The 27,844-nt window shown below is 47.3% G+C and overlaps 1 protein-coding gene across 1 annotated transcript in view; it reads right to left on the reverse strand.

The window, feature by feature from the left end:
• MYO5B (myosin VB) overlaps positions 1 to 27,844 on the reverse strand; it is a 118,415-nt gene that overhangs the window by 36,219 nt on the left and 54,352 nt on the right. Inside the window, exons 14-22 of the mRNA XM_067316697.1 lie at positions 27,693 to 27,776; positions 22,242 to 22,391; positions 21,055 to 21,152; positions 17,709 to 17,795; positions 10,603 to 10,714; positions 9,541 to 9,752; positions 7,506 to 7,662; positions 5,426 to 5,665; positions 1,885 to 2,124 (exon numbers count right to left, since the gene is read on the reverse strand). Of these exons, the coding sequence (XP_067172798.1) occupies positions 1,885 to 2,124; positions 5,426 to 5,665; positions 7,506 to 7,662; positions 9,541 to 9,752; positions 10,603 to 10,714; positions 17,709 to 17,795; positions 21,055 to 21,152; positions 22,242 to 22,391; positions 27,693 to 27,776 (1,380 nt within the window). The remainder of the gene's footprint in view (positions 1 to 1,884; positions 2,125 to 5,425; positions 5,666 to 7,505; positions 7,663 to 9,540; positions 9,753 to 10,602; positions 10,715 to 17,708; positions 17,796 to 21,054; positions 21,153 to 22,241; positions 22,392 to 27,692; positions 27,777 to 27,844) is intronic.

The following is a 27,844-nucleotide window of genomic DNA, read 5'->3' on the forward strand; positions in this document are numbered from 1 at the left end:
AGTCTGTCCCTAATCTCGGGAGGGGGCATGCGGGTAGGTAGGATTTTCCCTTAAAATTCTTGGCCAGGTTTTGAATCATCTTGGCTCACCAAATGAGGGGGTTACGTACTACTGAAAGCCCCAAGAATAGTTGTTGGTACTCGCGCTCCTATAGGATGCTTCAATTTTGATCATAACATAGATTGGAAGGGTTATTCTAAAACGAGGGAGACAGAGAGAAAAGCCAGAAGAAGAAGATTAAAGGGCTTTTTTTCAGTAGCAAAGTCAGCTCCAAGACCACAAAGCCTCCCGGCAAAAATAATTTTACAGGAAAAAAAAAAAAATTTACAGCAATCCTTCCAACGTTTCACTAGGCACTTCTCAACGGGAGCAACCCTTAAAGAGGCCGGACAGGGGTGATGGGCAGCGAAGCTGTGTTTCGGTCTTCTCTATCGTCCCCAAAGGATGTAATCGAAAACCAAGTCAGAAGTGAGAATCTGCACTACTCTGTAGAAATGGAAACAACTGCCATGCTTTATAATTAAACCATTTATTATCAAGGGAAAGTAGATATTTGCTCTGCTGTAGGCACTTCTAAAGCAAGGGGAAGCTTTTGCTTTCGTGCTTTCGGAGAGCGTTGCTTGACTGGCCATTAAATCAACCTTTCTTCTAAGTACTTGGAGGGGATTTGCAATCAAGAGCGAAAAGGAGAAGCGTTTTTTTTTTCCCCGGCCGCATCACCTGCGAAATAAAGCATCCTTTCGGGCTCTAAGGGCCGGCGCTGTGGCTAGCTAATGAAGTGTGCCCTGCGCCAAAGCAGCTCCGCTGGTTTGGTTTTGTAAAAAAACCCAAAATCACCGACTTTCTGTCTCTCTGCAAGTGCAGTGCATAAGCACACACACACACACCAAAAAACACAGTAGCTGCTTCTCCGATTCCCGGCCTTTTTTCCCCCCAAAGCGACTCATCTTCAGGGTGTCACACGCACAAAGCACCATCCTGAACAGCAATTTCGGAACAGCTTGTTCGACTCAGCGTATCTAGCAGAAAATCCCCAAGGTCTCTCCAACCGCAGCATAAACTTGCCGGGGCAAAAGAAGAAAGATCGCTCATTTATTCAGGGGAACATCCAACTTCTTTGCTAAAACCTTGCATGCTCCGGGGCTCCTTTTCCCAAGCTTTCCTTCTCAACAGCTGCAGAAAGCTTAGGAATTTGCACCAAGGAGAGAAAAGAAACCCCTTTCCATTCCACATCGCAGCCTCAAGCCTTGCACGGGCTCATATCAAGTGGTCTTGCTGGCTGCTGACCACCGTCCCAGCGCTCAGGAGAAGCAATCTGGTCTCAGAGCTGCTTGGACCCTGCAAGGACCAGCACCACCAGCCACTGGCTGCCTGTCTGGGGCCACCATGGCCGAAACGGCAGAAATCAAGCCCTCCTGCACCCTCAGCACACCCAGCCGGGGCCAAGGAGCAGCATCTGCCTATAGTTTAGGTTGTCTATGGAAGCGCTCTCCGATTTTTGCATGAAGCACGCCATGGGGAATCCCTGCGTCTACGCAGGGCGGATGGAGACTGCTAAGGTCTGGCAGATCCGTGGTTACTGAGCACTGTTATTTCAAACCGGGCTGGGGAGTTTCTTCATGGTTGGCCGTGCAAAAGGCAGCTAGATGGGGCACGCTTCTGGCAGCATGAGACAGTCACTGCTCCGGGTGCCCTTGCTGCCCCACAACTTGTCAAAAACAAGGGGGCCTAGTTAAAAGGCAGGTTCTAAGGGCATCCAGTGAAAAAAATTTGGAAAATTATAAGACAGAAATAAAGCCTCTGCCCTTCAGACTTGTGAAGGGAGAGCTTTCACCAGCACGTCCATATGAAAGAGACCTCCACACCACGAGAGGTGACAGGTACCTTTCTGAGCAGGTCCTTCTCCTTCACGTAGCTGTCTTCCACCACCTTCCTTTCACCGTGGGCTTTCTCGAGCTCCAGGCGGAGGCTCTCCATCTCTTCTTGCAAGCTAACGAGCTGGTTCCCATCACCCCGATGACACTGCTGATATTGCTCCAGTTCCTTCTTCAACTTTTCCACTTCGGACGAATGGGCAGAGGTGAGCGTAGAGAGTTGCTCGTTCAGAAGTTTGTACTCCTTGTTCTGCAGGCCAACGTGCCAAAAAAAAGAAGAAAATAAGATGGTGAGCAAGATCAGTGCATGCACTGCAAAGGTAATGGTCAAACATCTCGGAGCCCTGCAGGGAATAAATGTCAGATAACAAACATTTCCACGTATGCTACTAAAGCTGATGAGGCTAAAGACAATTTCAAACCTGTGACAAAAGCTCGACAATATTTCCACAGCAATTATCAGGCATTTGTTAATTTGATGTCAAACTGGAAGCAAAGGCAAACAATGTTTGCTGGTGCTTGTAAGGAAAACAACAAGCTACGCTTTTATCACCGCTTCCAGAGTTGCTGAATGCACTTGTTTTGCAATATTTCAGTGTGCTGTTTATCCCTTTATTCCCGATTTTCATGCCTGCAGGAACCCGCTGCGACAACGAGCTGTAACATAATTGCCGGCTGGAGCACAAAGAGCTCCCTCCGACCCCAGCGTCAAGTCATACCTCCAGGACGTGCCAGTTCAATAAAGCCTTTTCATTTGCTCAGATTTTCTTTTTTAAGCACTTAGCAATGATTTTTTTTTCCCAAGCTCCAAGACCTGAAAATTCAGCAGTCCTGGTTGATTTCTGCGGTTCAACCCAAAGTCACTGGGAATCGCATTGTCACTAATAAAACATCGTTATTATTAGTCAGCCGCAGAGAAGACTGTGCCCATGTTCCCTTGAGAAGTCACAGCAGAACATGAGCTTCAGTAAAAAGCCCAGCAAGTATCTTTGCAAACATTAGGTAGCTACTCATGGGGGAAAAAGAGAATCATTTTGAAAATAAAAAAAAGCAGAACAACTTGGTTTTGACGTTTTCCCTTTTGAAAGGTTTCAGCCCAGCTTAAAGGTCTGTGCTCTTCTCAACCACTGCGTAAAACATCTGAAGTGTTTTTTTTCCCAAGGCGTCTCTCACTTATACGTCAGAAATGCCAGTTTGGGTCTTTCCTGGTTTTGCTAGAAAACATTTAGCAAGAGACACCAATGTCCTGACAAGATGACACAGTACAGGTAATCTGTAAGTTGGCATTTTGTTGTTTCTCCGAGCTTTAGCCACCAGAGCCAGACCGTCACCTGGCAAACTGCTGCTGCCTTTAATAAGTTTTTAGTTCATGTGGTGGGTAAGAGAAGCTTCAGGTGAAGAAACCAGAAGACAAAAGGCTAAAAAATAAAAAGGTCAGTAATGTATCATTTAAAAAAAAAAATCCAATGGATTTTTGTAACTCAGGAGAGCCCTGAGTTACAGTTTTTGACTGGTCAGGGCAAGCAGCCCAAGGGGCAAAGTAACAGACCTGGAGCTACTGCCTCTTCCTCTGTCAAGATGTTCACTGGAGTCAAATAAGTAAGAACAAAAACTAGAACACAAGAAGAAAAGGCACGATCTGTCCCTATAAAGTCAGAGGTCCCCACCGGCTCCAGTTCAACTGAGGTTTGAAGGAACTTTACAGCCCAGTGAAGGGAAAAAAGAAAAAAAAACCCTCAAAAACATGAAAGTAGAAAATTTTATCTTGTAAATCTACATGGAGTCTTCCAGACAAGACCAACCATGTGTAAGTGCAAGGGGAGCTGGTGGACACTGAACCCCCCTCCACACAGTCGGGTGATTCTCCTTCAGATGCCCAAGGTAGCTCAGAAGAAGGTTTCTTCTGATCTCCTCTGCCTGCTCCAGCCCCATTTCCCCACCACCCCCATGCTCCTTTTTGGACAGAGACGAAGCAGCACGAAGCCCTTTGGCCCCTCTCCGCGTGACCTCCAGAAGTGCCACCTGATTTAGAAACTAAGTTAAATAGGCCTAAATTAAATAGCGTTGCGGATGCTAGAGTTTATAAGCTGTGGCTGACACGCAGTAATAGGTTTGAATGTTTTCAAAGAAAGATCTGCTCTTCCTCAGGGGCACACCGCATATTGCGTAGCTCTATTCATGCATGAACTAAAGTAGCAGAAATAAAAACATTTTCTGCCACGGCTAGTCAGATAAGGATACAACCGCAGCTCTCCAGCTTACCTGCAATTTTTTTTTCTTAAAAGTTAATGGGCATTTTTAGAGATTAGCAAGGACTGAAATCAGGATACTTCAGGGGAAATATGATGCAACAAACTCGCTGCTGCCAGAAAATCCAGTGCACTGAAAAGAGCATGTAGTGGACCGGAGCTTGGGAGGCTCATTAGCACTTCCAAAGCATCCCAGGGAAGCTGTCATTCCTGAAAGGGTGGTTAAAAATAGCTCGCTGGACAGACTCTAATGAGCATGAGAGCGCAGTAATTCTTCCCTGCAAAAGTTATACAGAAAGCATCAAAGTAACTCCTTCAAAACGGCCTTCAGAGAGATTCAGGGAGATCAAGACAAAACCTCCAACCCCTTATTTCTCCCTACTTAAAAGCTCACAATGTCTCTTTCCCTGAAGTAAACCTTTCTCCTGCTTTCATAATCCGAGAAGAGAAAGCCAACATTAACCAGACATTGTTTCTTCTTTATTGTTCCACCTCCGCACTTTTCCTGGCAGTAAATGGCTTATACGATGGCTTTCATCTTATACTATGCATAAGAGCTCTTGACACATCCCAAGCAGAAGGATAAATTGTAATTACTAGTAACTGGTACTACATATAAGTACCTTGACTTAAAAGGAACTAGAGTTTAAACTCTACTTCTGCAGGCTCGAGAAGGATATACATGAATATGAATTTCCCCACTGGTATTAGTGGACAGAACCGGACCCCAGTGAATATTTCTTACACTCATCCCTGAAATCTCTGTACAGCACTGTGAAGCTAGGTAGACAACAGAGAGGGCATTTAGCAGAATAACTTGCACACTGTTATGCTAGTAGGTGGGAAAAGCTTGACCCCAAACCCTCCTGCTAAACAGTGTGTAATCAAACTATCTCGCCCTTCATCGCAGTTCTTACTGAAGAACAGTTATCATATCTAATAACACAAATTCAAATTGCTTTGTAAAGTGAGTATTTAGCTAATTTACTCACTACCTTTCAGGTAACATGACCCAAAGGACATATGGTTCAGCACCCTGGACTGTGGCAGATGCTCCGTGTCCCAGGAGTTTGTAGAGCAGAAACGTTTGGACCAGCACATGAGCACAGCAAAGCAGGTATTGCCCGCTCCCATGCTACACTGCTGATGAAAATCAATTAAGTCTGAACAATATTGATTATAATGCAAACCAGAAATCTTTACAGCTTCCTGAGCAAGCTCTTGAGACAGCAAGGTGGAGATCCAAGACCCATGTGGCCCAGAAGTAGGACCGCGCTTGTCCCACCACAGCTCAGGACATACCTGCTCATCAATCTTCCTTTGAAGCTGGACCACCTTGTTCTCCATGCCAATGTTGAGTTTCTTCAGGTGCTGTGCTGAGCGGGCCTCGATCTTCAGTGCCTTCAGCTGCTGCCGGGCCTTCATGCGCCGGTAGTAGCACTGCAGGATGATGGTGGCCCTCCTGATCCGGAGGAAGCGAGTACGGGCCAGCCAGGTGCGAACATACTTCTGGAGGATGGTTGCTTTGTGCTCTACAAGCATCTATAAAACATGGACAGAGACAGGACAATCAGGAGAGAAAAGTCCCCCCCCTAAAGGCACCAGCACCCCAGTATTGCTGTGACGTGCCACTGTCCTGCACGGTACTCCCACACTTCCCAAAAGCCTTAGCATCAGACATAACTCACATCAGAAGAATTGGGTTTGATTTTTTGAGCACTCTTCCATGCCTGTATTAAGATAATTTCTGCTGCAGATAAATGCTGCCCTGGTGGGCTTTCTTATCATCTGGACAACCTTCAGACAAAAGCCTGCAGTCTTCTCACTACTGTTTGCATCCAGTTCTCTTGCACGATTGGATTTCTGCAAACTTATACCTTGTTCAATTTTGTGAAGCTTCTGTCACTTTTGCATCATATTTCTCCCTCAAATTTCCAGTAACCTTTTCGGAAGGTGGCAGTCCAATTCCCTTCTCTAAAACTAAAGACTGACGTTTTGGAGAGACAACCAGCATGTTGCTAATAACTTTCCCATGCTGATCCATGCTGCAGTAAATTATGAGGGAAGAAATACCAGGGGAATTTAAAGCCTACAAGCCAGTTTACTGATACTAGCCCGGGCCAGGTTCTATCACAAAAGGCAGCACAATGGTTTCTCCTTACAAATCTTTTGTTTCCCCCAGCGGCTTTGTCTGCACTTGCAAATTTTAATCCAGACTAAAGGGATCACATGAGCTTACAACACCGTATCTTCAGCCTTGGTAGTCTTACAGATGGAGATAGCTGGGGATGCCCCCAGACTGAGAAGAAACTCTACTGTTTTTCTCAGGGACCTCTTCCAACCGTGCAGCAAAGCCTCCAGTGGGCTCTGGACACACAGGCAGGGACACCTGCAGCCCTGCGGCTGTTGCCAGGCACGGACTTGACCCAACATCCGTATCCAGGTGCTCCAGGATTACACGTTTTCAGGTTCTAGGGGCCTGGCTTGAAGGCAATATCTTGACCTTGTCAAGGTTTTGGGTTGTTTTTAATCTCAGAGAGTTTAAAGGCTAGGACACCTGCCTCCCCTGTGGAGGCTTCCTCTTTAAAAGCCAGATGCTGAAAAAGCAAAGGCAGCACAAGCTCCTAATCTCCAGCTCTCGGCTGCTCTGTTTGAGGACAGGGCAGCCTGTTTCACCCTTAGTCTCTCTGGTGGGTCACCAGGTGTCCATGCCACCTCCATCACCTCCAGGAGCAGGTTCTCCCCTCCCTGCTCCTCACGCCTCTGACTCCTGTGACCATCCATCAGGCAAAAAATTTGGTGTCTATCAAAGCAAAACTGAATCTAAACAGCCAACAGAGGACTCCCCAAAGCTATTCCCTCTTTCCTTACATGGACAATCTCTCCCTGTATCATTTATCATCAGCAAACCTTCACTTCCTTGCTTTTAGCCCCTGGGTTAGCACAGAAAGCTAACAGAGAGAATTGATTAAAAAAGGGGTTGTACATCAATAAACGACCTGTTGCTTTCCAAAGCAGACCCTACCAGTCTTCCTGTTGTACTGGTAACTGCACCCGTACCGTGGCTCAGACACAAATTCTGTTTGCCAGGTAAATTTTGTAGAGCGTGGGTAAATGACATTTCCAGATTTCTAAATTGCCCTCTGGCATCTGCATGACTAGCTTCGTTTAGCTTCTCCTCGGACGTGCTGCTGCCAAAATCACTGGGGCTTGCACAGCTTTAAATGGCAACGCTTGCAGTCAACGTGCGCACTCCAGAAACACCGGAGGCAGTCGGCTTAGTGAAACATCAAAACATCCATGATTAATACATCAGCCTGCTAGGCCAGGGGAGGTGAATATACAAGCTCTTCTGCTGCAGAGAGGCTCCGCGAGGTCCTACCTTGCGATAAACTCTCCTGACAAACATGCCCCGAGCAAAAGCCTGGATGGTGATGGTGGCGCTGCGGACCCGCTGGAAAGCTCGGCGGATCCTCAGCATTCGGTATTGCTTCTGGAAGACGGTGGCTGCTCGTGTTCTCCGCAGGTGCTCCGCAAGCCTGCAAAGCACGGGAAAAAGGTTAGTAATAAGCCTAAACTCCATCTCCCCTTCTTTTCATCATAGTGTTAAACTGTATGGAGAAAAACCCACAGTAAATAATGCAAGAGATTGTCAACTCCGTCCACGTTGCTCCCATTCGCGGACTCAATTCATGTTCAACTTGTTGTTACACGGCTTAATAAGTACCCATAAAACCTCCCGTTAATTTGATAACTAGCTTGTTTTTCTGAATTTACGATGCATTTATTGCTCTCAGCATGAAGCATTATATAAACATTTGCTCCAGCTTTTTTCATTTTAGGAAAAGCATATCAAAACTAAAAGGGCCAGATCGCATTGGCTTATATATTCCCTTCTTGAAAGCTGATGATTTCTCATCATGACTCACTGAAGCAGAGCTTGCTAACGAGGAGGAGGAATGCTCTGCCTCCAAAAAGAGGAGAGGACAGTTTATCCAGGTGACACCTGCTCTGTGAAACCAGCACAAAGAGGTGAACCAAAAAGTCATGTCAGGGAAACACCACAGCAATAAAAAGTCCAAGGAAATGCTATTAATGGGGAGCGTCAGGTAGCAAGATTCCTTCTCCAAGGACGTTTTCCAGCTCCTGAAGTCATAAGCGCTACAGACATCCACCTTGGCCTTCAGTTTTTCCGTGTGCCTGCAGACAGCTCAGCCCACAAGAGGGGTCTCATTTTGAACATCCTCTTTGGCTGCCCAAGCTCAAGGGAGCTCATCCCTTCCTCACTAGGACATTCCCATGACTCATGGGCCCAGGTCTGTAACAACCCAGGTGTGTTATCGAAATACGTAAAGCAATTTTGGTTAGAATCTCTTACATACTTCCAAAATACAATATGATTTACAGGAAACAAAGATGCCTTCTTTGAAGGAACATGGAAGATCTCCACCTTCTGCTGCCCACATTAAGTGACAGAAGTCAGCATTCGGTGAGTGAGGAGCAAAGGACCGGCCATGTCGTGCTGGGCACACTTAACTCAACAGGCAGTGTCTCATGGTGCCCAGGTACGGAGCTAGTTGGGATTATGGAGCAGTGTTTCTGAAGGGCAGATGTTAATTGCTTCACTGCCCCCTTCGTGTCCACCCCACGTCTGGCATCAGCAGCCTACCAGAAATCCCAGCAAGCCGTTCAACGCTAGAAAGCTTGAGATTCCAGTACAAGGAGAGTTAATCTCTTTGCTCGATTATTCCGTACTGTAAATAACCCCATTGCCAGGGATTTGGAGTGATTCCTCTCATTATAAAGGATACAGCAAATCAATGCTGAGAACTCTCCTTGGGTCCCGTGGAGGCACAGACCTAGTCTCCGCAGCAGAGCAGCACGGGCCAATTAGTGCAGCACTCAGTCGCTGATCCAAATGCCGTTTGCCAGAGGTAGCCCCAGAAAAATATTAGTTCTGCGACATACTTTCACCCAAATAGCTCAGAGTACTTTAATCATCTGATTGCAACCTAGCTGGCTGCGTTACTACCCTGGCTCAGCACATAGAAATTAAACTAATTCTGACATGAAATCAGTCTGAGGCAAAGAATTTAGATTATTTGTCCCCGGTAAAGTTGGAGAGAGGGGCCAGGAGTAAGCCCCGACTTCAGCACATAAAATTTCACCATAGTGCGCATGGTACCTACACGCACAAAACGCGCCTTGTCTTCGCAGGGGCCGAAATCTCTAAGCAAAAAGGGAGCACCAAACGCACAGCATTTTCATGCTTCTCATACTAAGCACCCAAATTTTTTATTTATTTATTTATTTATAAGGCCCATGAGACAGACTCAACTGAGAATACGAGTGCCCAGAAGTATTTCACCCCTTGAGTTCCCAACTAGCCCTTCCTTGGAGACCTCCCGAGGACCTACCTGCGAGCCAGGTGCCCACGGGCGTAACGCTGGATTACTATCGCAGCCCCCTTCAGCCTTTGGTACTTCACTCGCTGCAGCCAGCCCCGCACTGTCTTCTGAATCATGATTGTGGCAGCCCTGAACTTATCCGCTCGCAGTTTCTCCAGATATGCCACCTGGCCTGCACGGAAAAAGATCTTGGTACGTCCAAACTGGAACTTGTCTGGATCCTTTTCAAAAGCATAAAGGAAACTATATTTAATTGAGGCAAACATTTTTTTTTTCAGTCTGTGCATGTTGCTCAGCAGATACAAACAACAAAATTTTGAATCAAGTTTACCAGTTCAGTTCACAACCCTCTTCCACGAGCTAACGAAGGTATGATTAGACTCCAAACTACGTCAGCTTCTATATACCCATTTAGGAACATGACACTAGAAATCAGGCTTAAGTTCCACATATTTACACAAATTTTGTATATGTGCTTATTTATAAACCAAAGGAAGTCCAGGGGACTTCAAGAAAAGGTTTCCTTCTAGAAAAGATTAAGGTTTACATCTGCAGAGGCACACGTGCACCACAAGCAGCTCCAATGCTGAGGAGGCAACGCTCAGGGCATAGAGAAATGGCCCTTTGCAGCAAGGAACCCAAATGAGTAAATTCCTCAAAATCTCATGAGAAAAACAGAGACCAGAAATTAAAACCTGACTGCAGTGCTCTGCACATTTTGGGCTCCTCAGCAGCAAGACAACAAGAAGAAACCTTTGCGTGCACATTCACAATTTAAAAATAGTGCACGTGAGTCTGAGTAGCAAGGAGAAGTGGAAGAGATTTGCTTAAATATATAAGGGAAAAAGGTTCCCATGCAAAGGATGTTTTTTTTCTACATGTAAGTTGCCATTAAAAGTCTCCCGCACATCAAGATGGGGCATTTTGGAAGACGCTCTTGGCTGCCTTGACTCAATCAGCACCTGCATAAGCAGCAGGTGAAGTGGCAGAAGAGAGGGCGACTCAAATCATATCAAAGCCATGAACTTCTGCGTTGTAAAAACTGTCGCTAAGGGTTCAGTCCCAGCTCACCTTAATGAGGTCTTCCAACAGGGCCTGGCAGATCTGCTTCTTGTCATTCTTGGAGACGTCTCTCTTCTTCATAAGAACACGGTATCTATTGAAGAAGTCGTGGTAGGACCACCTGAAAGCAAAGCGCACCCAGAATCAGCCTGCACGCTGGGCGTTATTTCCTTACGGCCACCCTCCGCACGGATCGCAGCCCCCTGAAAGGAGCTAGTTCGCTCAAACCTGAACCCCGTCTCAGGCCTCCTTTGCCACCAAACCTATTTATTGGTGCTTCTCTAGTTTGCAATGGAAACACCACCAAAAAGGGCTTATGAGCTTCTCTCCCTATGCAGTGTGCCGGGAGCACCTGCCTCCCAGTTACCAAAACCTCTCGCTCCCAGCAAGACCGCAGCAGTAAAGCTTTGCTTCTCCAAACTCTGACAAATATAGAAATTTGAATCAATTAGCTCATTAATCACCTCGCGTTGAGGTCTGTTGCCGAGACCTTTAAAACAAATGTGAAATTTTTGGACTCTGAAGAGACAAGGCAGCAGCTTGGACGACGCTTTGCTGTCATCAGCGGTCGAGTCTCTAAACAGGCAACACTAATTCAAGGAATTGGAGCCCTCTATGTTACTGCTAGGGACCAGCATCTCCTGCCGCCTCCGCGAGATTTAGAGCCTGCAGACAGCATCCTGGAAACGGCTCAGCATCCGCCAAGTCTCAGCCTTCTCCAAATTAACACGGTGAGTTATGGACCCCTGAGAACCAGACTTGTTAATTGAAACAGCAGGCGTTTCCCCAGCGCTGCCAAATAGCGGCTGTCATCATTTCAAAAAAACCTGCACAATGGGTGTCAAGGAAAAGATGGGAGAAGATTACAGATATCTTGATTTCTGCTCTCATGCAGCGAAGACGTTTGTGAGCCTTGGCCTCGCTCGCGTGATGGCTCTCGCAGCTCATGGAAACGAGGATGCACTGTGTGAACCTCTGCCATACAGAAACCTCTCCTCAGCCCAGCAGCCCCACGCGTGTATTTATTTTTGTGCTACTACAACCAATTTTACTTATTTTTCCAGTTCAGCAAAATAAAATACACCAGGGATTAGGAGAAGGGGGGGAAAAAAAAAGGCAAAACAAATCACAAAAGGGCAGTATCATGCCTGCAACGGGTCCTTATACTGGGCGGTGGGGCTAGGGGAGACGTCACACCATCTCAGTAGCTTCCATCCGCAAGATTGACATCTCTGTAACAGGTCTCATCTCTAACGAAACTCTCTGCAAGCTGGGAGCCTGGCAAGACAGACGTACCAGAAATATTTCTCAAGATATGCGATGAGTACAGTTTCACCTCAGTCCAAAAAACGCAGCGAGGGAGGAAAGCCAGTCTGATTAAAAGCAATACGCTAACTAAAAGAACGCAGTAGAAGGGAAAGGTTCACAAAGAGAAGGAAGGGAGAAAAAGCAAAGGCACCGGGCTGCTAAGGACTGGGAAGTGCCACACAACTCCTGTATGGACACACTGCACCCTAAACTCTATTTGCAAAGAGTACAGGAATGGCAAAAAACTAGGAGGAGTCCTTAGCGTTGTATCTAAAATGAAAGCTAAGACAGAGCACTACCGGAGACAGCAAAAGTACTGAATTACCGCTAGCTAGAGAATAGTAACTAAAAAAAGATACCCGCTGCGAAGAGCCGTGTCTGGAGTGAGGGAGAGCACAACTAAACCCAACGATTATGCAAGGCTACGAGCTCATGTCACGTAGCGCTTAGGCCAAAATCGCGTTCTCTTCTCTTCCTAATCGCCATTCTTTTACGAGCACATTTCCAATTTTTGTGCCTGAACTTGGTCCTTTGCCTTTGGGCACATACAAGCACGTCGGATGCTTACCAAGATCCAATTAAAGCCGATAGGAGAAGCAGAGCACGCAGTTCCCAAGGCGCAAAGCCAAACACACGATGCTGGAGACATCCCGCCTGTCTCAGATGTTACGCGAGCCAGATCTGTGGCAGAGCTCGGGGGAAAGAGAGAAGGAGGAGGGAGGTTTCCCATTAAGCTGCCAGAGCCAGTTTAGGGGCTGGTAATATTAAACGCTATTAAGAGGAAAAAGTCATCTGGCAGGTGCTGCTCGGGCTCCTCCGGCAAAGAGCAGATGGCGAAGAGGCAGCACACCCAACTGAAGGAACGCATCCAAGTTGGGCAGAGAGCAATAAAATCCATCCCTCCTCCTGCACCCAAGCAGAGACGGTGCAGATTTTGCGGACGCTTTCAAACGGGATGGGCAAGAGAAACCACACCGCGGGCCGACACTACTGGAGCGGTGCTAAGGGAGAAGATGAGGGGTCGGAAAGCAGGAGGCCATTCGTGCAAGGGACTCACCGGGGCACAAGCCCGCTGGCCCCGGGGAGCACGGGATGCTCCTTGGCCAGGATACTTGCCGGCCCAGGTAAAGACGGCTGCGTTAAGGCAAGGGAAGCCGTGGCGCTCCGTAGCCGCTGTTACAGGATCTCCCCAGAGAAAGGAGCGATTAAAGCATTTAGGTTTAATGTAATGTGCCTGCTTAAGCCACTTAAGGTTTAAGGCAATATCAAATTACCTTGCAACTACATGCTTGGAGAGACACAGACATGATCTCCCAGCCCTACGCAAGAGATCTCTCTTGGGCAGAAATACTGAAGCTTAATGCTTGGGGCACACACTTTTTTTTTTTTTTTTAATACATATTTTTACATGTCCTTTTTAGATTTGATATCAGCATCTTCAGTAGAGTAAAGGAAAAAAGAGGAAGCATCCTTCTCTCCTGCCAGGTACTTGCAGACGATGAGGGATGCACCACGCTGCGCCAGGTCAGGAGTTGGGAGGGGAGAGTTATGCCTCCCTGGGACTTGCTGGGAGCTATTAAAATCGTCCCTGCTGGGTATTAAAGGTGGCCTCCCTCCTCAACCAGCTCCACAACCATCACAACACACAGCAAGGGCACACCTCATGGCTAGGAACTGGAAAACCACCACAGACCACTAACTAAATACAGTTTTGACCTCCTTAGCTTCCACTATCAAGTTATAAGATCCAGACAGGAGATACAGGAGAAGAAACGTTACTGGAATGATCTTTGTACCTGCACAGCTGAGAAAGAGGAAGAGGAAGGAACAAAGAACGGAAGAACTGATACTGCTCAAAAATTCCCAAGAAAATAACCTCAGGGCTGAGATCAAGCACAAGCAACCTCAGACACCACAGTTTTGCTTTGAAGATGCTAGCACAGGCCACTAAAGGAAAGAGGCAATAAAAGGAATGGAGCAACATAGGAAAATAAATAATGCTGGTGAAAAAGCTCATTGGGCTGGAGAAGCAAGGAAGATGGTTGCTGTTTTGGCCAGGAGCAGGAGACCTGGTCAACAGGTCCAGCAATTTCTTTGTCACCTAAAAGGGACTAACCGGAGGGAAGACTTCCTAACGAAGTCTTGAAGAGCACCTCTCCGAGCAGGCAGCATTTGCCCAAAATACCTCCGACCAATTGTTTTATCGCCATTCCACCAGCACTGTTCCAGCGGCTCCAAACAGAAGAGGCGAAAGGAGGAGGATAATAAGAGTTGTAAGCTTTTACGACTTAGCTATAAAGCGGTTTCTTTCGGTGGCCCAAAAATCAGTGCCTTCACAGTCTAACTCCCCCGGGAATGCCAATAAACGGCACGCCAGCCCGGAAGGACCACAGCACCCCGACCATCCTGCTACCTCTGCTGAGCACAGCTTGTGCGGGTGCAGAAGCCAAAATTTAAAAAAAAAAATCATAATAAAATTTAAAAAAAAAGAAATCATTCCCAGGCCATGTGACACCACTCAGTGAAAGGATCGATATTTTAAGCGGTCTGGGAGGTGGGAGGCATCGATCCTTCTGCAGGAGTCGGAGTCCCTTTGGGGGCGTGCAGATTGAACAGCGGAGCCGAGATTCGCTATGAAATTGTTTTAGAAACTGCAGCCCAGGGAGGAAAATTTCTCTTGCTTTGTTTACTGCAGAACAGATTTGCCTTTCAGTTAGCTCTAAAACATTCAGACTGGCATCGCTTGAAATTATCTGGAACGTATTCAAAGAGCAGAACGTGGGGGGGAAAAAACACTATTAATAAATTAACTTTTTTTTGTGGGAGGTGGGGGGAGTGGACAAACAGAGCTACCGGCAGCCAAACTAGTTTATAGATTGTGTTTGCCAGAAAAGGCTGCGGAGATTGCTAAGCACACATTGTGAAAAGCGACTTTAAGCACAAGGATGCCCATGAAACGTTCCAATTACGCATGTTTAACGTTTATAGAGGTTAGCAGCTGGGACTTCCCACTGAACCGAGATAAAGATGCAGCGCCTGAGAGCCAGCTCCAAGCAGCAGAGGCACAGGGTGGAAAACAAGAAATTCCCCTTATCCGAAAAAAGTTTCCATGGGGTCAAGCGCTGGAAAAGGGACAGGTCACCCGGCAGGAGACCACGGGGACCTGAGCGCTGACAGGTATATTGAGCACGAGCATGAAGAGCAAGGCATGGTTTTGATAAAATTCTGGTGGAAAACCATGTTTCAGAGCGTTTTGTTATTTATGGAGCTCTGTATCAATTTATTCTCTATAGACAAATCTTTATGTAACCAGTTTCTCTAAAGAAGATGAATGGTTCATACCAGAGAGACATGTCCCAGGCTTTACCCACAGAAGCTGATGATAGATACACTATCTGTATCGCTAGGACAGTCCATTCATCACATTCATTTACGTACACACTAACAAATACGTTTAACTACTCCGTGGCGTTTCAAACCAAACAATACATTTTCAATTTACTTGAGACAGTTGCCAAACACCGTATTCCACAAAAATGATAAAATAAGCTTGGCCATACCCAAAGCAGGGATCGCGAAGCTTCATCTTTCAGTGGAAGTGTATTAATGTCTTTCAGATGGGTTGAAGAACAGTAAAAATTGTATTAAAACTTTTTTTTTTTTTAAAGGAACTAGGTAAAAAATTATCGGAACCTCAAAACATTCAGTTCTTTAACCACAAAGTAATCGTGATTGAGAAGTGCAAAGGCACCTAAGACCCTGAGGCACATCGCGCTCAGAAGTTACACTCGCAACAATATGCGGGGAAATATTCCAATGTACATGCTACAGGATGAAAACTCCCATTTTCTCCCGTTTCTGTTAATACAACTTCTGAGATGAAACATTTCGAAAATTCTCCCTTGATCTAAAGTAAAATCGTTTACATCCAAGTGAAACAAACCTCACAAAGATTTCAAGATTCATACAATAATTTTAAGCAGTCTGAATTCATAACCTTCACCCAGGGTTAACGTTTCAAGCGATGACCCTTTTTTTCCGGGTGATCTTTAATCGACTGCTACAAACCGACTTGCATCGATATAAAAGGGAATACACGGGAATAATCAATGCTCACCGAGATTTTGTGCTGCGACGAAAATCAAGAACACAACCTCATGCACGTAAAACCCCGAAAGAACTAAAACACCTATTGCATTTCCCACAGAATAAGACTCTGTGGAAGTAGCTCTTGCCAAATTAGTTTATAAAGCCAACTCAAATACACAGATTATTCACCGTCTTTTAACGGTGTTGTGCAAAGCCTAGCTCTTGTTTTCGAGGCTGCAATTCCACGATCAAGGACAGGAAAGAAGTAGCAGCATCCAAAGCAAACATCTCTTTCCATGCCGAGGTGCTGCTGTACACCGTTATCTTCTGGAAACGATAAAACAAACAGAGAACCTGTCCCTGAAGCATCCCAAACACTGCGCTGGAGAAGGTCACTTGGAGGAAGACTGAAAACTGAACAGCTATTTGCATCCTTTTTTTTTCTCCCCTGGAGAGAGAAGGAGAGCTGACAAGCTGCAGCGATGGAAGGGGTTTGTATTGCTCGTGTCCTGGGAGAGGCTCTCGTCACCGAAAGCATCCAGGTAGACCACAGGGCAGGTCACTTCTGCCTTTGGGTTTTTCCTGGAGAGAGCGGTCCCTGCACCAGTAGAGCATTTCCCATAAACACACCCTGACCGGCCTCCAGGGGCTGCAGCATTTTCCCCCCTCCCCAGTTATTAACTGCACACGGATTTTAGCACCATAAGGTCCCAAATTGGGTGGGCAGAGATGGAGCAAGGGTATCAGCTGACTGCACGGTGGCGGTTTTACGCAGGGTTAACCGCAGCGGAGCGGATCCGTCAGCGCACTCGACGGATCCGCCGGAGAGGAGGGTAACCGGCGAGGCAGCCCGCTCCTCCCCAAAACCAGGGACGGGCGGTTTGCCCGGCGTCCAGCATCGCCGCTAGCTGGCTCCGAACCGAGTGCATTTATAACCCCTCTGCTCCCCGCAGAAAGGCTGACTGGAACACAAAACCGCTTGGCAGAAAAGCGGAGTTGATGCATTTTCAGAATTATTTGCCCTTGTCATCTCCAGGCTTTATTTATAGTTTATGTTTGGGGATTTATTAGGCCCTAAAATCTCTGCTGCGTTTTTTTTTTTCTAAATCACAATCAGCAAGAGGCACAGCACCCGTAACCTTTCCTTTTTACGATGCGAGAGCTTCAAGTCAAATCTGCTTCAGATGTGCTGAGTGGAAGCCTGCAACAGTGATTTACAACCCTGGTTTTCTTTCTCTGTGAGCACAATGAAATATTTTGGGGCTGAAATTCCTATTGCGGCAGGTGTCTGAAGCCAGGAAAAAGGAAAGAAAGATGCACAGGCCCATGCGAGTGCAAAGAGCTGCTGCTTGCTCTCCACCTCCGTATGGGATCGAAGCCAGACTCCCTGATCGGTCGCACACCGGCATTTCCAGCGATTTTATAGTTTACCACGTGAAAGCACCAGTGGGAACACTGGACAAAACCCCAGGCCCTCTCCGGCGGCCCGACATTGCAGCTCGATAATGCAGCTCTTAGAATTGGGGATCCTCAGGAGCTAATGGGGGGTTTGTAAAATAAAAAATAAAAATAAATAATTAAAAAGGGGGAAATCTATCCTATAAGCCAACCTAATTCAACCTTGTTCCTCCGAACAGTGGTGTTTTCTTCTCCTCCTCCTCCCTCCCTCCTTACAATACATCAGCAGCAGAACACGGTGCCGAAGTCAGGTACGGTACCTGGAGGGGAAGCCAGCTGCACTGATGCGGATGGTCTCCAGCACGCCACAAGCTCTGAGCTGCTGGACCGCTCTCTTCGGATCAAACCTGCAATTATAGTTAGGATACAGATGAACACAGTGAAAAGAAACCCTCATCGGCATCACTCTAAAGCATCCGCCGGAAGGTTGACATCGGCACCCTTTGCGGCACGTCTCGTTTTGCCCCTGCGGACACACACAGCACCTTAGGCAATTCAGTCCTTCATATCCATCAGGACACAACTGCAAGAAAGAAAAGGACTACTGCCCGAACCAGCTGGACAGTGACCCTTTGGGGGACGTGAATTAGCATCCGAATTGCAGAAATAAGGCTCTGCTGTCATCATTAGCACAGGGGCTGAAGAAAACCAGGTATCAGTGGATAGCTTGTGTCCATACCTATTCCCTCAGGACAACCGTGCACTTAACCCCACACCCCCATTTGGGAGCAGGCTGCAGAGATGTCACACGTTTTCCTTTCCATGTCACAAGACGGATGCGCTTTTCAAGCGAAATGGTCCTTGCTATCACCCTACCATCAATGCCAAGTGGTACTCTTGGGACAAGACGGCAATCTGCTGCAATCAGTCTCCATGGCCATAAGATGCCCTGCTGCGTAAAGCAATGCAATCAAGATAAAGAAGGGAATGGGTGACTCCATCACAAGCTGCCTAGAAATAACAGCAACGCTCTTCTGTGGACAGGGAAGCTTTCATCCCAGAAGATCCCAGGGCAACCCACGTTGTGCACCACGAGATCTTTCTGCCATGCAGCCACCCCTGTTGCAAAGCCACCAAGGCCGATATCCCCTCAAAATCATACAAAACTAGATTTTGCACCAAGATGCGAAGTCAGAGTCAGAGTAATGCAGGCTGCAAAGGACCTCAGGAGGTCCCCAGCCCACCCTCCTGCTTCAAGCAGGAGCAGCTATGGGGTAGCACCAGCTTGCTCAGAGCTTTTCCCAGTCAGGTCTCGAAAACCTCCGAGGATGGAGACAGCACAACCTCCCTGGACAACCGCCCCACTGCTAGACTGTCCCCACAGGGAAAAATTTTTCCTCATCTCCAGGCTGAACCTCTCTTTTCAATTTATGCCTTATGTCTTCTGTCCTCCCACTGTGCACCACTGGGAAGAGCTTGGTTCATCTTCTTGGTACTCCCCTTACAGATACTAGAAGACTGCTACTAGGTTCCCCTTAAGCCTTCTCCTCTCTAGGCTAAATGTCTCATCTTAGCAGGGAAAAAAAAAAGTAATGTTCTCATGAGCTGAAAAATGTTAAGCTTCAGGGAAAAAAAAATCCATGTTTTTTCACTGAACAATGAAGATATAGCACCAAGCGTTCTGCATGTTACAAGACACCACTTTGATGCTAACGCAGTGTGGTGTCACTGATGTCCCATTTCTCTAATTCCTCCTGGCACTCCAAGCAGAAACGCCTCTGAAATGCGGACTCTTTTACAGCTGTGCCAGTGTTCGCCAGCTTTGTACAGACATCAGTTTTAAATATAAGAAAATAGGCTCAACTGAAATCATAAATCAAGATTGCCCTGGCAAAACAGGAATGCAACATCTCTGCTCGGAGCCAGGACACCCTCCTGCCATTTCCAGCACATGGTGAGACCTGCAGCGATGCCGTACGCAGACCAACACCTGCACGCTGGCCCTTCAGAACAACCCTTGTGTCTATTTGGGTTTGCCCTTGGTTTCCAAAATCCTGGGCTTGGACACCTATGACATTGGCCAGATGGGGAGCATCACATCAGACTGAGTCGCCACGCACAAGCAGAATCCTCTTCCCGATTTTTATGGTCTGAGCCTGCTACCCATAATGTCTCAGAAGTACAAATATTTTCATTTTAATAGTTACTGCACCTCGACTACCAGGAACGTATATGTTTATAAAAGGATATGAATTGTATCCTGAACATCGCATGAAATGCTGAACTGCAAAGTTAAAGGCAAAAAGAGTTAAGAAGGATGGGCTGAAAGCTGAGCCCTTGGCACCCCCTTGACAAGCTGCAACCATTTAACCCTGCAGAGCATCTACCTCACTTCCACTACAGCTGGTTAGAAAACACCTCTGCACTTCACCTAAAGAAAACAATCAAAAAGTGGACTCCTGTAGTTTCATTTAAATGGCCAACCTCAGCCGTTAGCAACAAGAGATCCTGACCTCGGGCATCTCCAGTGCCTGCAAAACCTTATGTAAAACAGAAACAACAGAGCACGGAAACTGTCATCCCAGGACAGACAGCTAACGGGGTCCTGTCCTGAGTCGTTAACTAAAAATCTAATGAATGAGTTAAACGTAAGCCAGTTCCCCAGTGTTTTCTAACCATTCCGGGCTGTTTGCTTTGAGAGGCAGGGGCAAGGAGCCAAGCCGGAGAAGTCTCCTGGTGGCAAAGAGAGCACAGCACCAAACAGGGTGGACCTATCTACGGGTGCTGCGTCCTCCTCTGCAGGACGCAGCCGGACCTGTCCCTGAACCCCGCGGTGGTATCATGTTCAGAGGGGGGTATTCAGGCCACGTTGGATCAGGGCGAGGGAAATGCCTCCCCGATTACGGGTTATGGCTATAACCCGGCCTCCTTATATGCCACCACCTGCAGTTTTGCCATGGCCTTCAGAGTAGATCACAGCGAGACAGACGAGGTCCCTCCTTACCAAAGGCCAAACTTCTCTGAAGTTAGAGGGAACAAGATCAGGCACAAACACATTACTTAAGAGGTCGAACAAGGCCAACAGCTATTTGCTCACCATGCTCACAGCTTTCGATACACCTCCCAGCTACAGAGGAAGACCCAGACCACCTTTTTGCTCCAGCTGTTCACTCACCTGGAAATCTGCCTCACGTTGACGAAAGTCATGTTTTTATTTTTTCCACATTCACATTGGAAGCATCAGGACATTTTTTGTTCTTTTTACAAGCAATTTTGCAAGCACGCTGCTTATCTACACCTTTTCATTTCTTTCTCTGCTACTTTTCACAGTTTAGTACTCTAACTATTTATATCAAGGTGATTCTAAGATGAAATTGCATGAAAGACCCTACTATTGCAAAGCAAGGATGTACTACAGCATGCTCAATATAAGCAATGTTTATCTCTCAATATTAGCAGAGTACATCTACAAATTACTAGGATATGCATTAGTTTTTAGTCCAATGACACAAAGAACGCCTAACGAAACCCAAGAGAAGCAACTCCAGCAAGCTTTTGGGACCTGCCAGGATGAAACGGCATTAGGAGAGGGGCATCTCTTTAGGAAAAGCCCAAAGGGCTCTCTGCTGCTACACAGCTAAACACATTATCTGCAAGCCTACTTACTTGAACGGGAGCTTCTCGTCATTTGGCTTGATGCAGCGTACGTAGTGCGGGGTGGTGGCGTTCAGTGTCTCCATAAGCAAATGAAGGGAGTTCCTGAACTGTGAGACAAAACCATGAATTTTTAGGAGGGATGAACATGCTCTAGGGTGCAATCCATACCAGCCCCTAGCTATAACATGATATAAACCTCCCCATGAGCCCAGCATGTACAGCAGCGATTCAGACAAGACACTGGTGGGCTCAGGACTTCCAGCTCAATGACGCAGAACAGAGACAAATGTTGCAGCACTCTACCCTCCAGTGAATACCAAAAAACAACATCTTCTTCCAACTTTGTTAGGCAGAAGTGCAAAGTACTGCTGGCCTGCAGACACCAAGGTGGCACTCTTGGCCGAGAAGCAGAATCACCAAGGGACCTCAGGAGGTCCCCAGCCCACCCGCCTGCTCCAAGCAGGAGCAGCTATGGGGTTGCACCAGCTTGCTCAGGGCTTGATCCAGTTGGGTCTTGAAAACCTCTAAGGATGGAGACTGCACAACCTCCCTGGACAACTGCTCCACTGCCAGACTGCCCTCATGGGGGAAAATCTGCTCTTTTTCTTCAGTCAGAACCTCCCTCATTTCAATTTCAGACCACTATAATGCCTTGCGATACAATCTAATAAACCTTACAGTGGCCCCGGCCTGGCTTACGCCATGTCTCCGTTCTTCCAGTCAAGGCTACTTTCCAACAGACTGCTAGAAGGTGTCTAAAATGCAGTCAGACTGATCCCATCCTACAACTTGGGCCACAGGAATGTCTCTTTAGTTCACACAATAGCTTTTTATTCATGTCTGCTTCCAGCTGACGAGGGAAGGGAGGCGAGATATCCTCAACTGCGAAAATGGGGTGTCTAGATTCAGCTTTCCCACGCCTCTCATCCCATGTCGAGCCAAATAGTCTCCACCTACCTTTTTTTCCTCCTTTTAAGCTTGTCCCCTATCGGTCACATTGTCTGTGAGTCAAATCATAGGAGACACAGGAGGATGCAGTAAGTTTAAACTACACAGCTGTGCATTAAGCTTTGGGAGAGCTTTTGGTTTCCATGCCAAGGCTCTTGCACAGGCCATGGTCACCTCCTATCTCACTGCTCTTGCTCGGATCGAGCCGGAGTAGAGCGGTTTGCTGAGCCGCTCACGTTCTACGTTACCTGGTGCCCCACCGTCTTCTTGTGCTCCTTATTGGCCGCTTTGACGACCGGCCTGGCAGAGCGGACGTTGATCTTGGAGGACCCCTTCCCCACGGAAGCAGCGGGCGCAGAATCCTTCTCTTCTTGGAACAAGTCCGCGACCATCTGGTACTGAAAGGGAAGACGGGGCCTGAGCACCCGCGCCGCTGCTCGTTTCCGCAGGAGCCCCCGAGCCGCAGCCCGCCGGCGCTCCCTACCTCTCCCAAACCACGAAGGGAGCAAAGGGCAATAAATTAAAAGCAAGAAGCGTTGCAGCTGCATAAACCACATCAGCAGTGACACGGGGGGATCCTGTTTCGCAGCTCATCAAATCTTTAAGTGCGCACATTAAATCGAACAAGCGGAAAGAGAGGCTCGTTAGCGGAAAGGCTATTAAAGCATCGTCCGAGGCACATCGCCGGGTCCTCACTGCAGCGAGGACGCCGCCGGGCGCTGCTGGGCTGTGCAATGCCCTCGCCGGGAACAGGGAGCCCGATGCTCGCGGCACACAGCCTGCTCACGCTGGCTGAAGTCACACAAGACAGAAAAGTCTTGTGTTATGCCAAGCTCACAGCAATATCCCCGCTTAATACACAGGAGAAGAGGTGAACCCACATATTCAATTCATATATATATTTTTTTTATAATTATTTTATATATTTTATATATAAATATATATATATATTTTTTTTTTTTAAAGGGGGCAGGGTCTTCAAATTTGCATTAGGCCAAAAGTTAAACACTAACTGCGATAGCACCCCGGCAGCAAACACCCGCTCCAGAGCGCGCGAGGGACACGGCACTGGCTTTGCACTGGTGCAAACGCGCCGATTTGCATTGGCACCAATGCTTTGCATGGCTCGTGGTGCGCCAAGCCCGGCGGGGGTGCGCATCTGCCTAAAAGCAAGGCTGCGCTGCACCACCCTGTGCAATTAGCCCCGAATGGATTTGGGGACATCCAGTTCAAAGCTCAGCCTGCTTGATGGTGTTTCTCAAGCTCAGCTAATTTGAGCCCCCCTCCCAACCCTAAATCTCCTTTGAAAGTATGTACAGTAAATTTCAACTTATTTTATGTACAACAAACTAACTGAAACACTGCCCTGTTCTCTTACTTCTCGCTGATCCCTCAAAGAGCAGCTTGCAGACCCCGAGCGGGTCACAGACCTGAGTTTGCAAGCTTCTGCTCCACAAACAGCAGCTAACCTTTAAATCAGTTTTCTTCTTCCAGAATGCTCCAGAGGAAAATAAATGGTCTATCTGAGAGCGCCTAGAAAATCCGTCATAGCTCCCGTAGCTCAAGGTCACAAAATTGTGCTAGACTTCGGCTCCTCCAGCTCCTCCTAAAGGCTAGCTTGGGTGTATTGTGAGTAAGTTCTCAAAAAAAAAAAAAAAAAAAAAAATAGTAGTGCTTTACCATGTTATATTCTTATTAAAGACTGTTGTTCTCATTTTTACTAGCAGCTGTTGACTACAGACCACATATGCTAAAGGGCCAGATGGCTCTCCACCATTCGCCTGATCTCAGATACGAGTATTTCCAGCCCTGGTGCCGGCTTGTTTGCATAGCTTGCTAGCACAGCAGTCTAAATACCGGCATGGAAAAGAAACTGTTTGCATTACATTATCAAATTGCTTGCAGGCTCCAAGACCGCGCTTGCTAGGGATCCGCTGTGTGCTTACAGTCGTTATTTTTATCTCTGCAGCTCGCTCAACTCCTACCCACTACACATGCCAAAATGAAGGCTTGCACCTTTTCTTCGGCTTACTATCTAGCCCCAAAAAAGACATCCTGACAGCTGTTTCACTTTTCTGACATGCTAATCTCTGGGGTGCTTTGACCACTGCAAAAGTGGGATGTTTGGGTGGCAGGTGCTTGAAGCTGGAAGGCGACCAACGGAGATTTCAATTTAGCATCTCACTTGACAACACAGTGAAATTCCAAGCTGTCATTTCAGGTTCCAAGATATCTTCTCAATGCTTAGTTGTCTGTGTCATCGATCCCTCTCTCTGATCGCTATTCGTAGCATTAAAGCGCTTGCTACCAGACCAACGCTTGACACGAGCCTCAGAGGTGAGCTTTCAGCTTACGTAAAGCAAAATCGGTGCAGCTTGGATCGTTTGCACCAGCTCACGAAAGCTGGAAGATAACAGAGAAGGACAAAACCTTCCTTCGCAATTTGCCGAGTTGAAACCGCTGGTGCATTATTCATAATTACAAAGGACGGGAATATAATCTCTTTAACAGCATGCCCCTGCGCTTGTGATCGGCATTCAAATCGGCTCCCTTCATTCAGAGAACATCATCTCTCAACCGTTTTAGCTGACCAGCGCTCTCAAGACTAATTAGCTGCTTTACAAAGTCTTTCTTGCTGTCCTGTTGGCTGAAATAATTGCATTCTAATAAGCAGAACGCAATTCCACCTTGGTGGGAGCTCTTCATCAGCAACGTACTTGCTGACAGAGAGGTGTTCAAGCCTTTGCCGTGTTAACTTGGCAGCGTTCCCCCCCGCTTGCCCGTGCATTGCCTTGGTGGGAATATAAGGGGGAAGGCAGCGCATACTGCACTCAGGCCTGATCCTGGTCCTTCACAAGTCAGGAGAAAGTCCTTGTGGCACAGCCTTTGTCAGCACAAACGCAAGTTTGATTCAAATTAGCGCATCTCTGCGAGTTCAGAGACGGTACAAGGCTCAGCATTACCACTGCTGCTGACGTTTGTTTGGTTCAGAGAAACTGGACTGCTTTTTACAGCAGAAGAAACCAATTTTTTTTTTTTTTTTTTTTGGTTTATACATCCATGGAGTCCACGTGGCAGGTGAGAGATGAAATAAGGAGAACGGAACGTGGAAAAACTTCTTCACTGTGAGGGTGACAGAGCACTGGAGCAGGTTGCCCAGAGAGGTGGTGGAGTCTCCTTCTCTGGAGATATTCAAAACCCACCTGGACACGATCCTGTGCAACGTGCTCTAGGTGACCCTGCCTGAGCAGGGGGGTTGGACTAGATGATCTCCAGAGGTCCCTTCCAACCTCAACTATTCTGTGATTCTGTGAATCTACCTGGCAGAAGGACAAGTGGAAAACAAAAGCCAAAGCACAGGATTTTGGAAAGAGGCTTTGTGGAAAGAGCACAGTCACTCTCAGCCACTCGCCCAGGAACTGGCTGCAGAGCCATCACGACAGCACTGGGAACTCATGAAGTGCTCGTGCCTGATCCAAGGAGCACCGGCATAGTTTTGAAGCCAAATCATTGGCCCTCAGACATACCTATTAATAGCTTAAGTTCCTCTGCTCCAAGCAAGAAAACCTATGTTTTAGGCCAAGGGAGCCAGCTCCAAGGAGCGGGGTTTGCTTCTTTGCTATCAAACCAAAGCCCAGCCTGCTCTGCGGTGGATGAATGACACTTGTGCAAGAGGACAACCAAGGAGCACGGTTCACAATGCACCTTATCGTTTCTGGGGAGTGCCATCCCGATGCCCTTTCCACCAAGAGGTGTTGAGAAACGGAGACAGCAGCAAGCCAAGAGAAGCAACCAAGCCTCTGCTTTCCTCCACGTGGAGGAACTATTGCGGGAGGAGAAGGATTTCCCAAGAAAGGTAAAACCAAGCTGTCAGCAGATGCTGATGCTGTACAGGCTATGACAGCAAGGCAGGGACAGCAGACGGTGACTTTCCCCCTCCCCATTTGGCCGTGTGCTTCTGCCCCAGCTACAAAGCCATCGAACACCTCCAAGGGGTTATTTAATGCTCCAACCCTCACCCAAAACGGCCACTGCTGGAGCAGTACCTGCAGCAGCAAGTTCAGCGCTGGCTCAATAATTTATCATACAGCATCAATTATTCCCCCAGACTACCTGGCGTTTCTAATAAGCCCTAATCAGGCACGATTTTTGCTCTGGGAAAGCTGTAAGCTTCCTGAACACACAGCGCTTTTGATTTGGGCATTATTAAAGCCCAGCTTCACAGTTATTAGACCTGCAACTGCCCCCGTGGACAGGAAAATTGCATACCTTGCCGTCTCCCTATGAATTCATTGCTGAAATGCGAGCCATCGACAACGCTCCATTAATTTCCCGCTCTAGCCTCTCTTATTTGATGGGAATGAACTCCTGCTTAAAATGCTCCTAAAAATAATATTTCCTCCCTTTCCCCTCGTCGTGCTCCTTCTCAAGCAAAGGGTCCGAAATCTCGACATGTGACACACGCATCTGTTCACAACGTTCGGGGGAATTAAAGAGTTAGGCATGAGAACAATAAAAATATATGCAAGTTCACAAGCCGGTCCGTGCGGAGGCAGGCTTCGGCAAAGAGCACGGGGCAGACACTTATTTCCCTGCGCCCCACACAACCTCCAATGGAAAGAGGGTGCCCCAGAGCAATGCAATCCTGATTTTGATGCCCGGACGGCACGTCTGACTCTGCAGGGCTGGATTTTCATATGAACATCTTAAGAGAACTGCTCCACTGATGCCCCTGCAAGGGTTAGGGCAACTGAAAGAAATCTTAACTCATTAATTAGCAGTTAAAGACTTATAGCAATTACTTTGGTTGGGGTGGGGAGTGTTTCCAAAAACGATGCAGATGTGAAATTCCTTAACAGTCTGTATCATTCTCATTTTTAACCAAAGCCACTAGGTGCTTTACGCATGTCTGTGTCACGTATATACTGTCAATGTGGGTTCAAGGATGGGAACAGGACCGTCAATATAAAATCTGACCGTTTGGCACACAAATGTGGCCTCTCCCAAGCGAAGCACACCTGCCGAGGGCCCGTTTGCTGCAGACCCTGCTCGCGACAAGGCCCGCAGAGCCCCAAAGCTTGTGCTTTTCCAGTTCCCAAAGCCAACCACATCTACAGCCTGCAAGACCGAGAGCTCTCTACCATGAATCCTGCTATTCCAGGTCAGTCGCTACAGCTCCCTTAGCACTGTTGGGATGAGGTGCCTACAAGTCTTTTTTACAACACCCGGGAGGAGAGAGCTACACGGCACAAAATCTTGTAATACAGGAGCAAGAGCAAACATGATCATTAACATGTTAGTTTGCTAAAATTATATATTTGGAGCAGTGTAAAACAGCCCTGTCAACACTAGGAACGCCTGAGCATTCGCTTTAGATTTCAAGCGTTTTATGCTAACCACGTATTTTTCACATGCCATTTCTCAGAGCCATTCGCCGGTAGGTGGCAAGGCAGCAGTAAGGCTACACATGGTGCTCGGCAGCTAAAGGCAACAGCCCTTTCTGTGCAGTTGGGTCCAGGCAGTAGGGTCAGCAACACCACTGGCAAGAGGCTCATTAAACGTCGGACCACGTCTTTGCATCCCAGGATCATCCTACGAGCACGTTGCTGGGCTTTAACGCAAGCGCAAACATTAAGCTTTGAATTTGGAAAGTGGAAGTGCCGAGTCGGCTCGATCCCGGACCGCTTTCCTGCCCTTACCTTGCTGGCTTTCAGGATGTTGATCTGCTCTTCGTACACGGTGTCCCTGTTTTTCTCGAGAAAGCCCTCGCACTGGTACTCCACCTAACGCACGGCAAAGGGAAAAAGCCAGAGGTCAAACTCCTCCTCCCGAAAGTCCAATAACACAGCCA

Source organism: Apteryx mantelli, chromosome Z, assembly GCF_036417845.1.
Source record: "Apteryx mantelli isolate bAptMan1 chromosome Z, bAptMan1.hap1, whole genome shotgun sequence".
Classification (NCBI taxonomy): Eukaryota; Metazoa; Chordata; class Aves; order Apterygiformes; family Apterygidae; genus Apteryx; species Apteryx mantelli.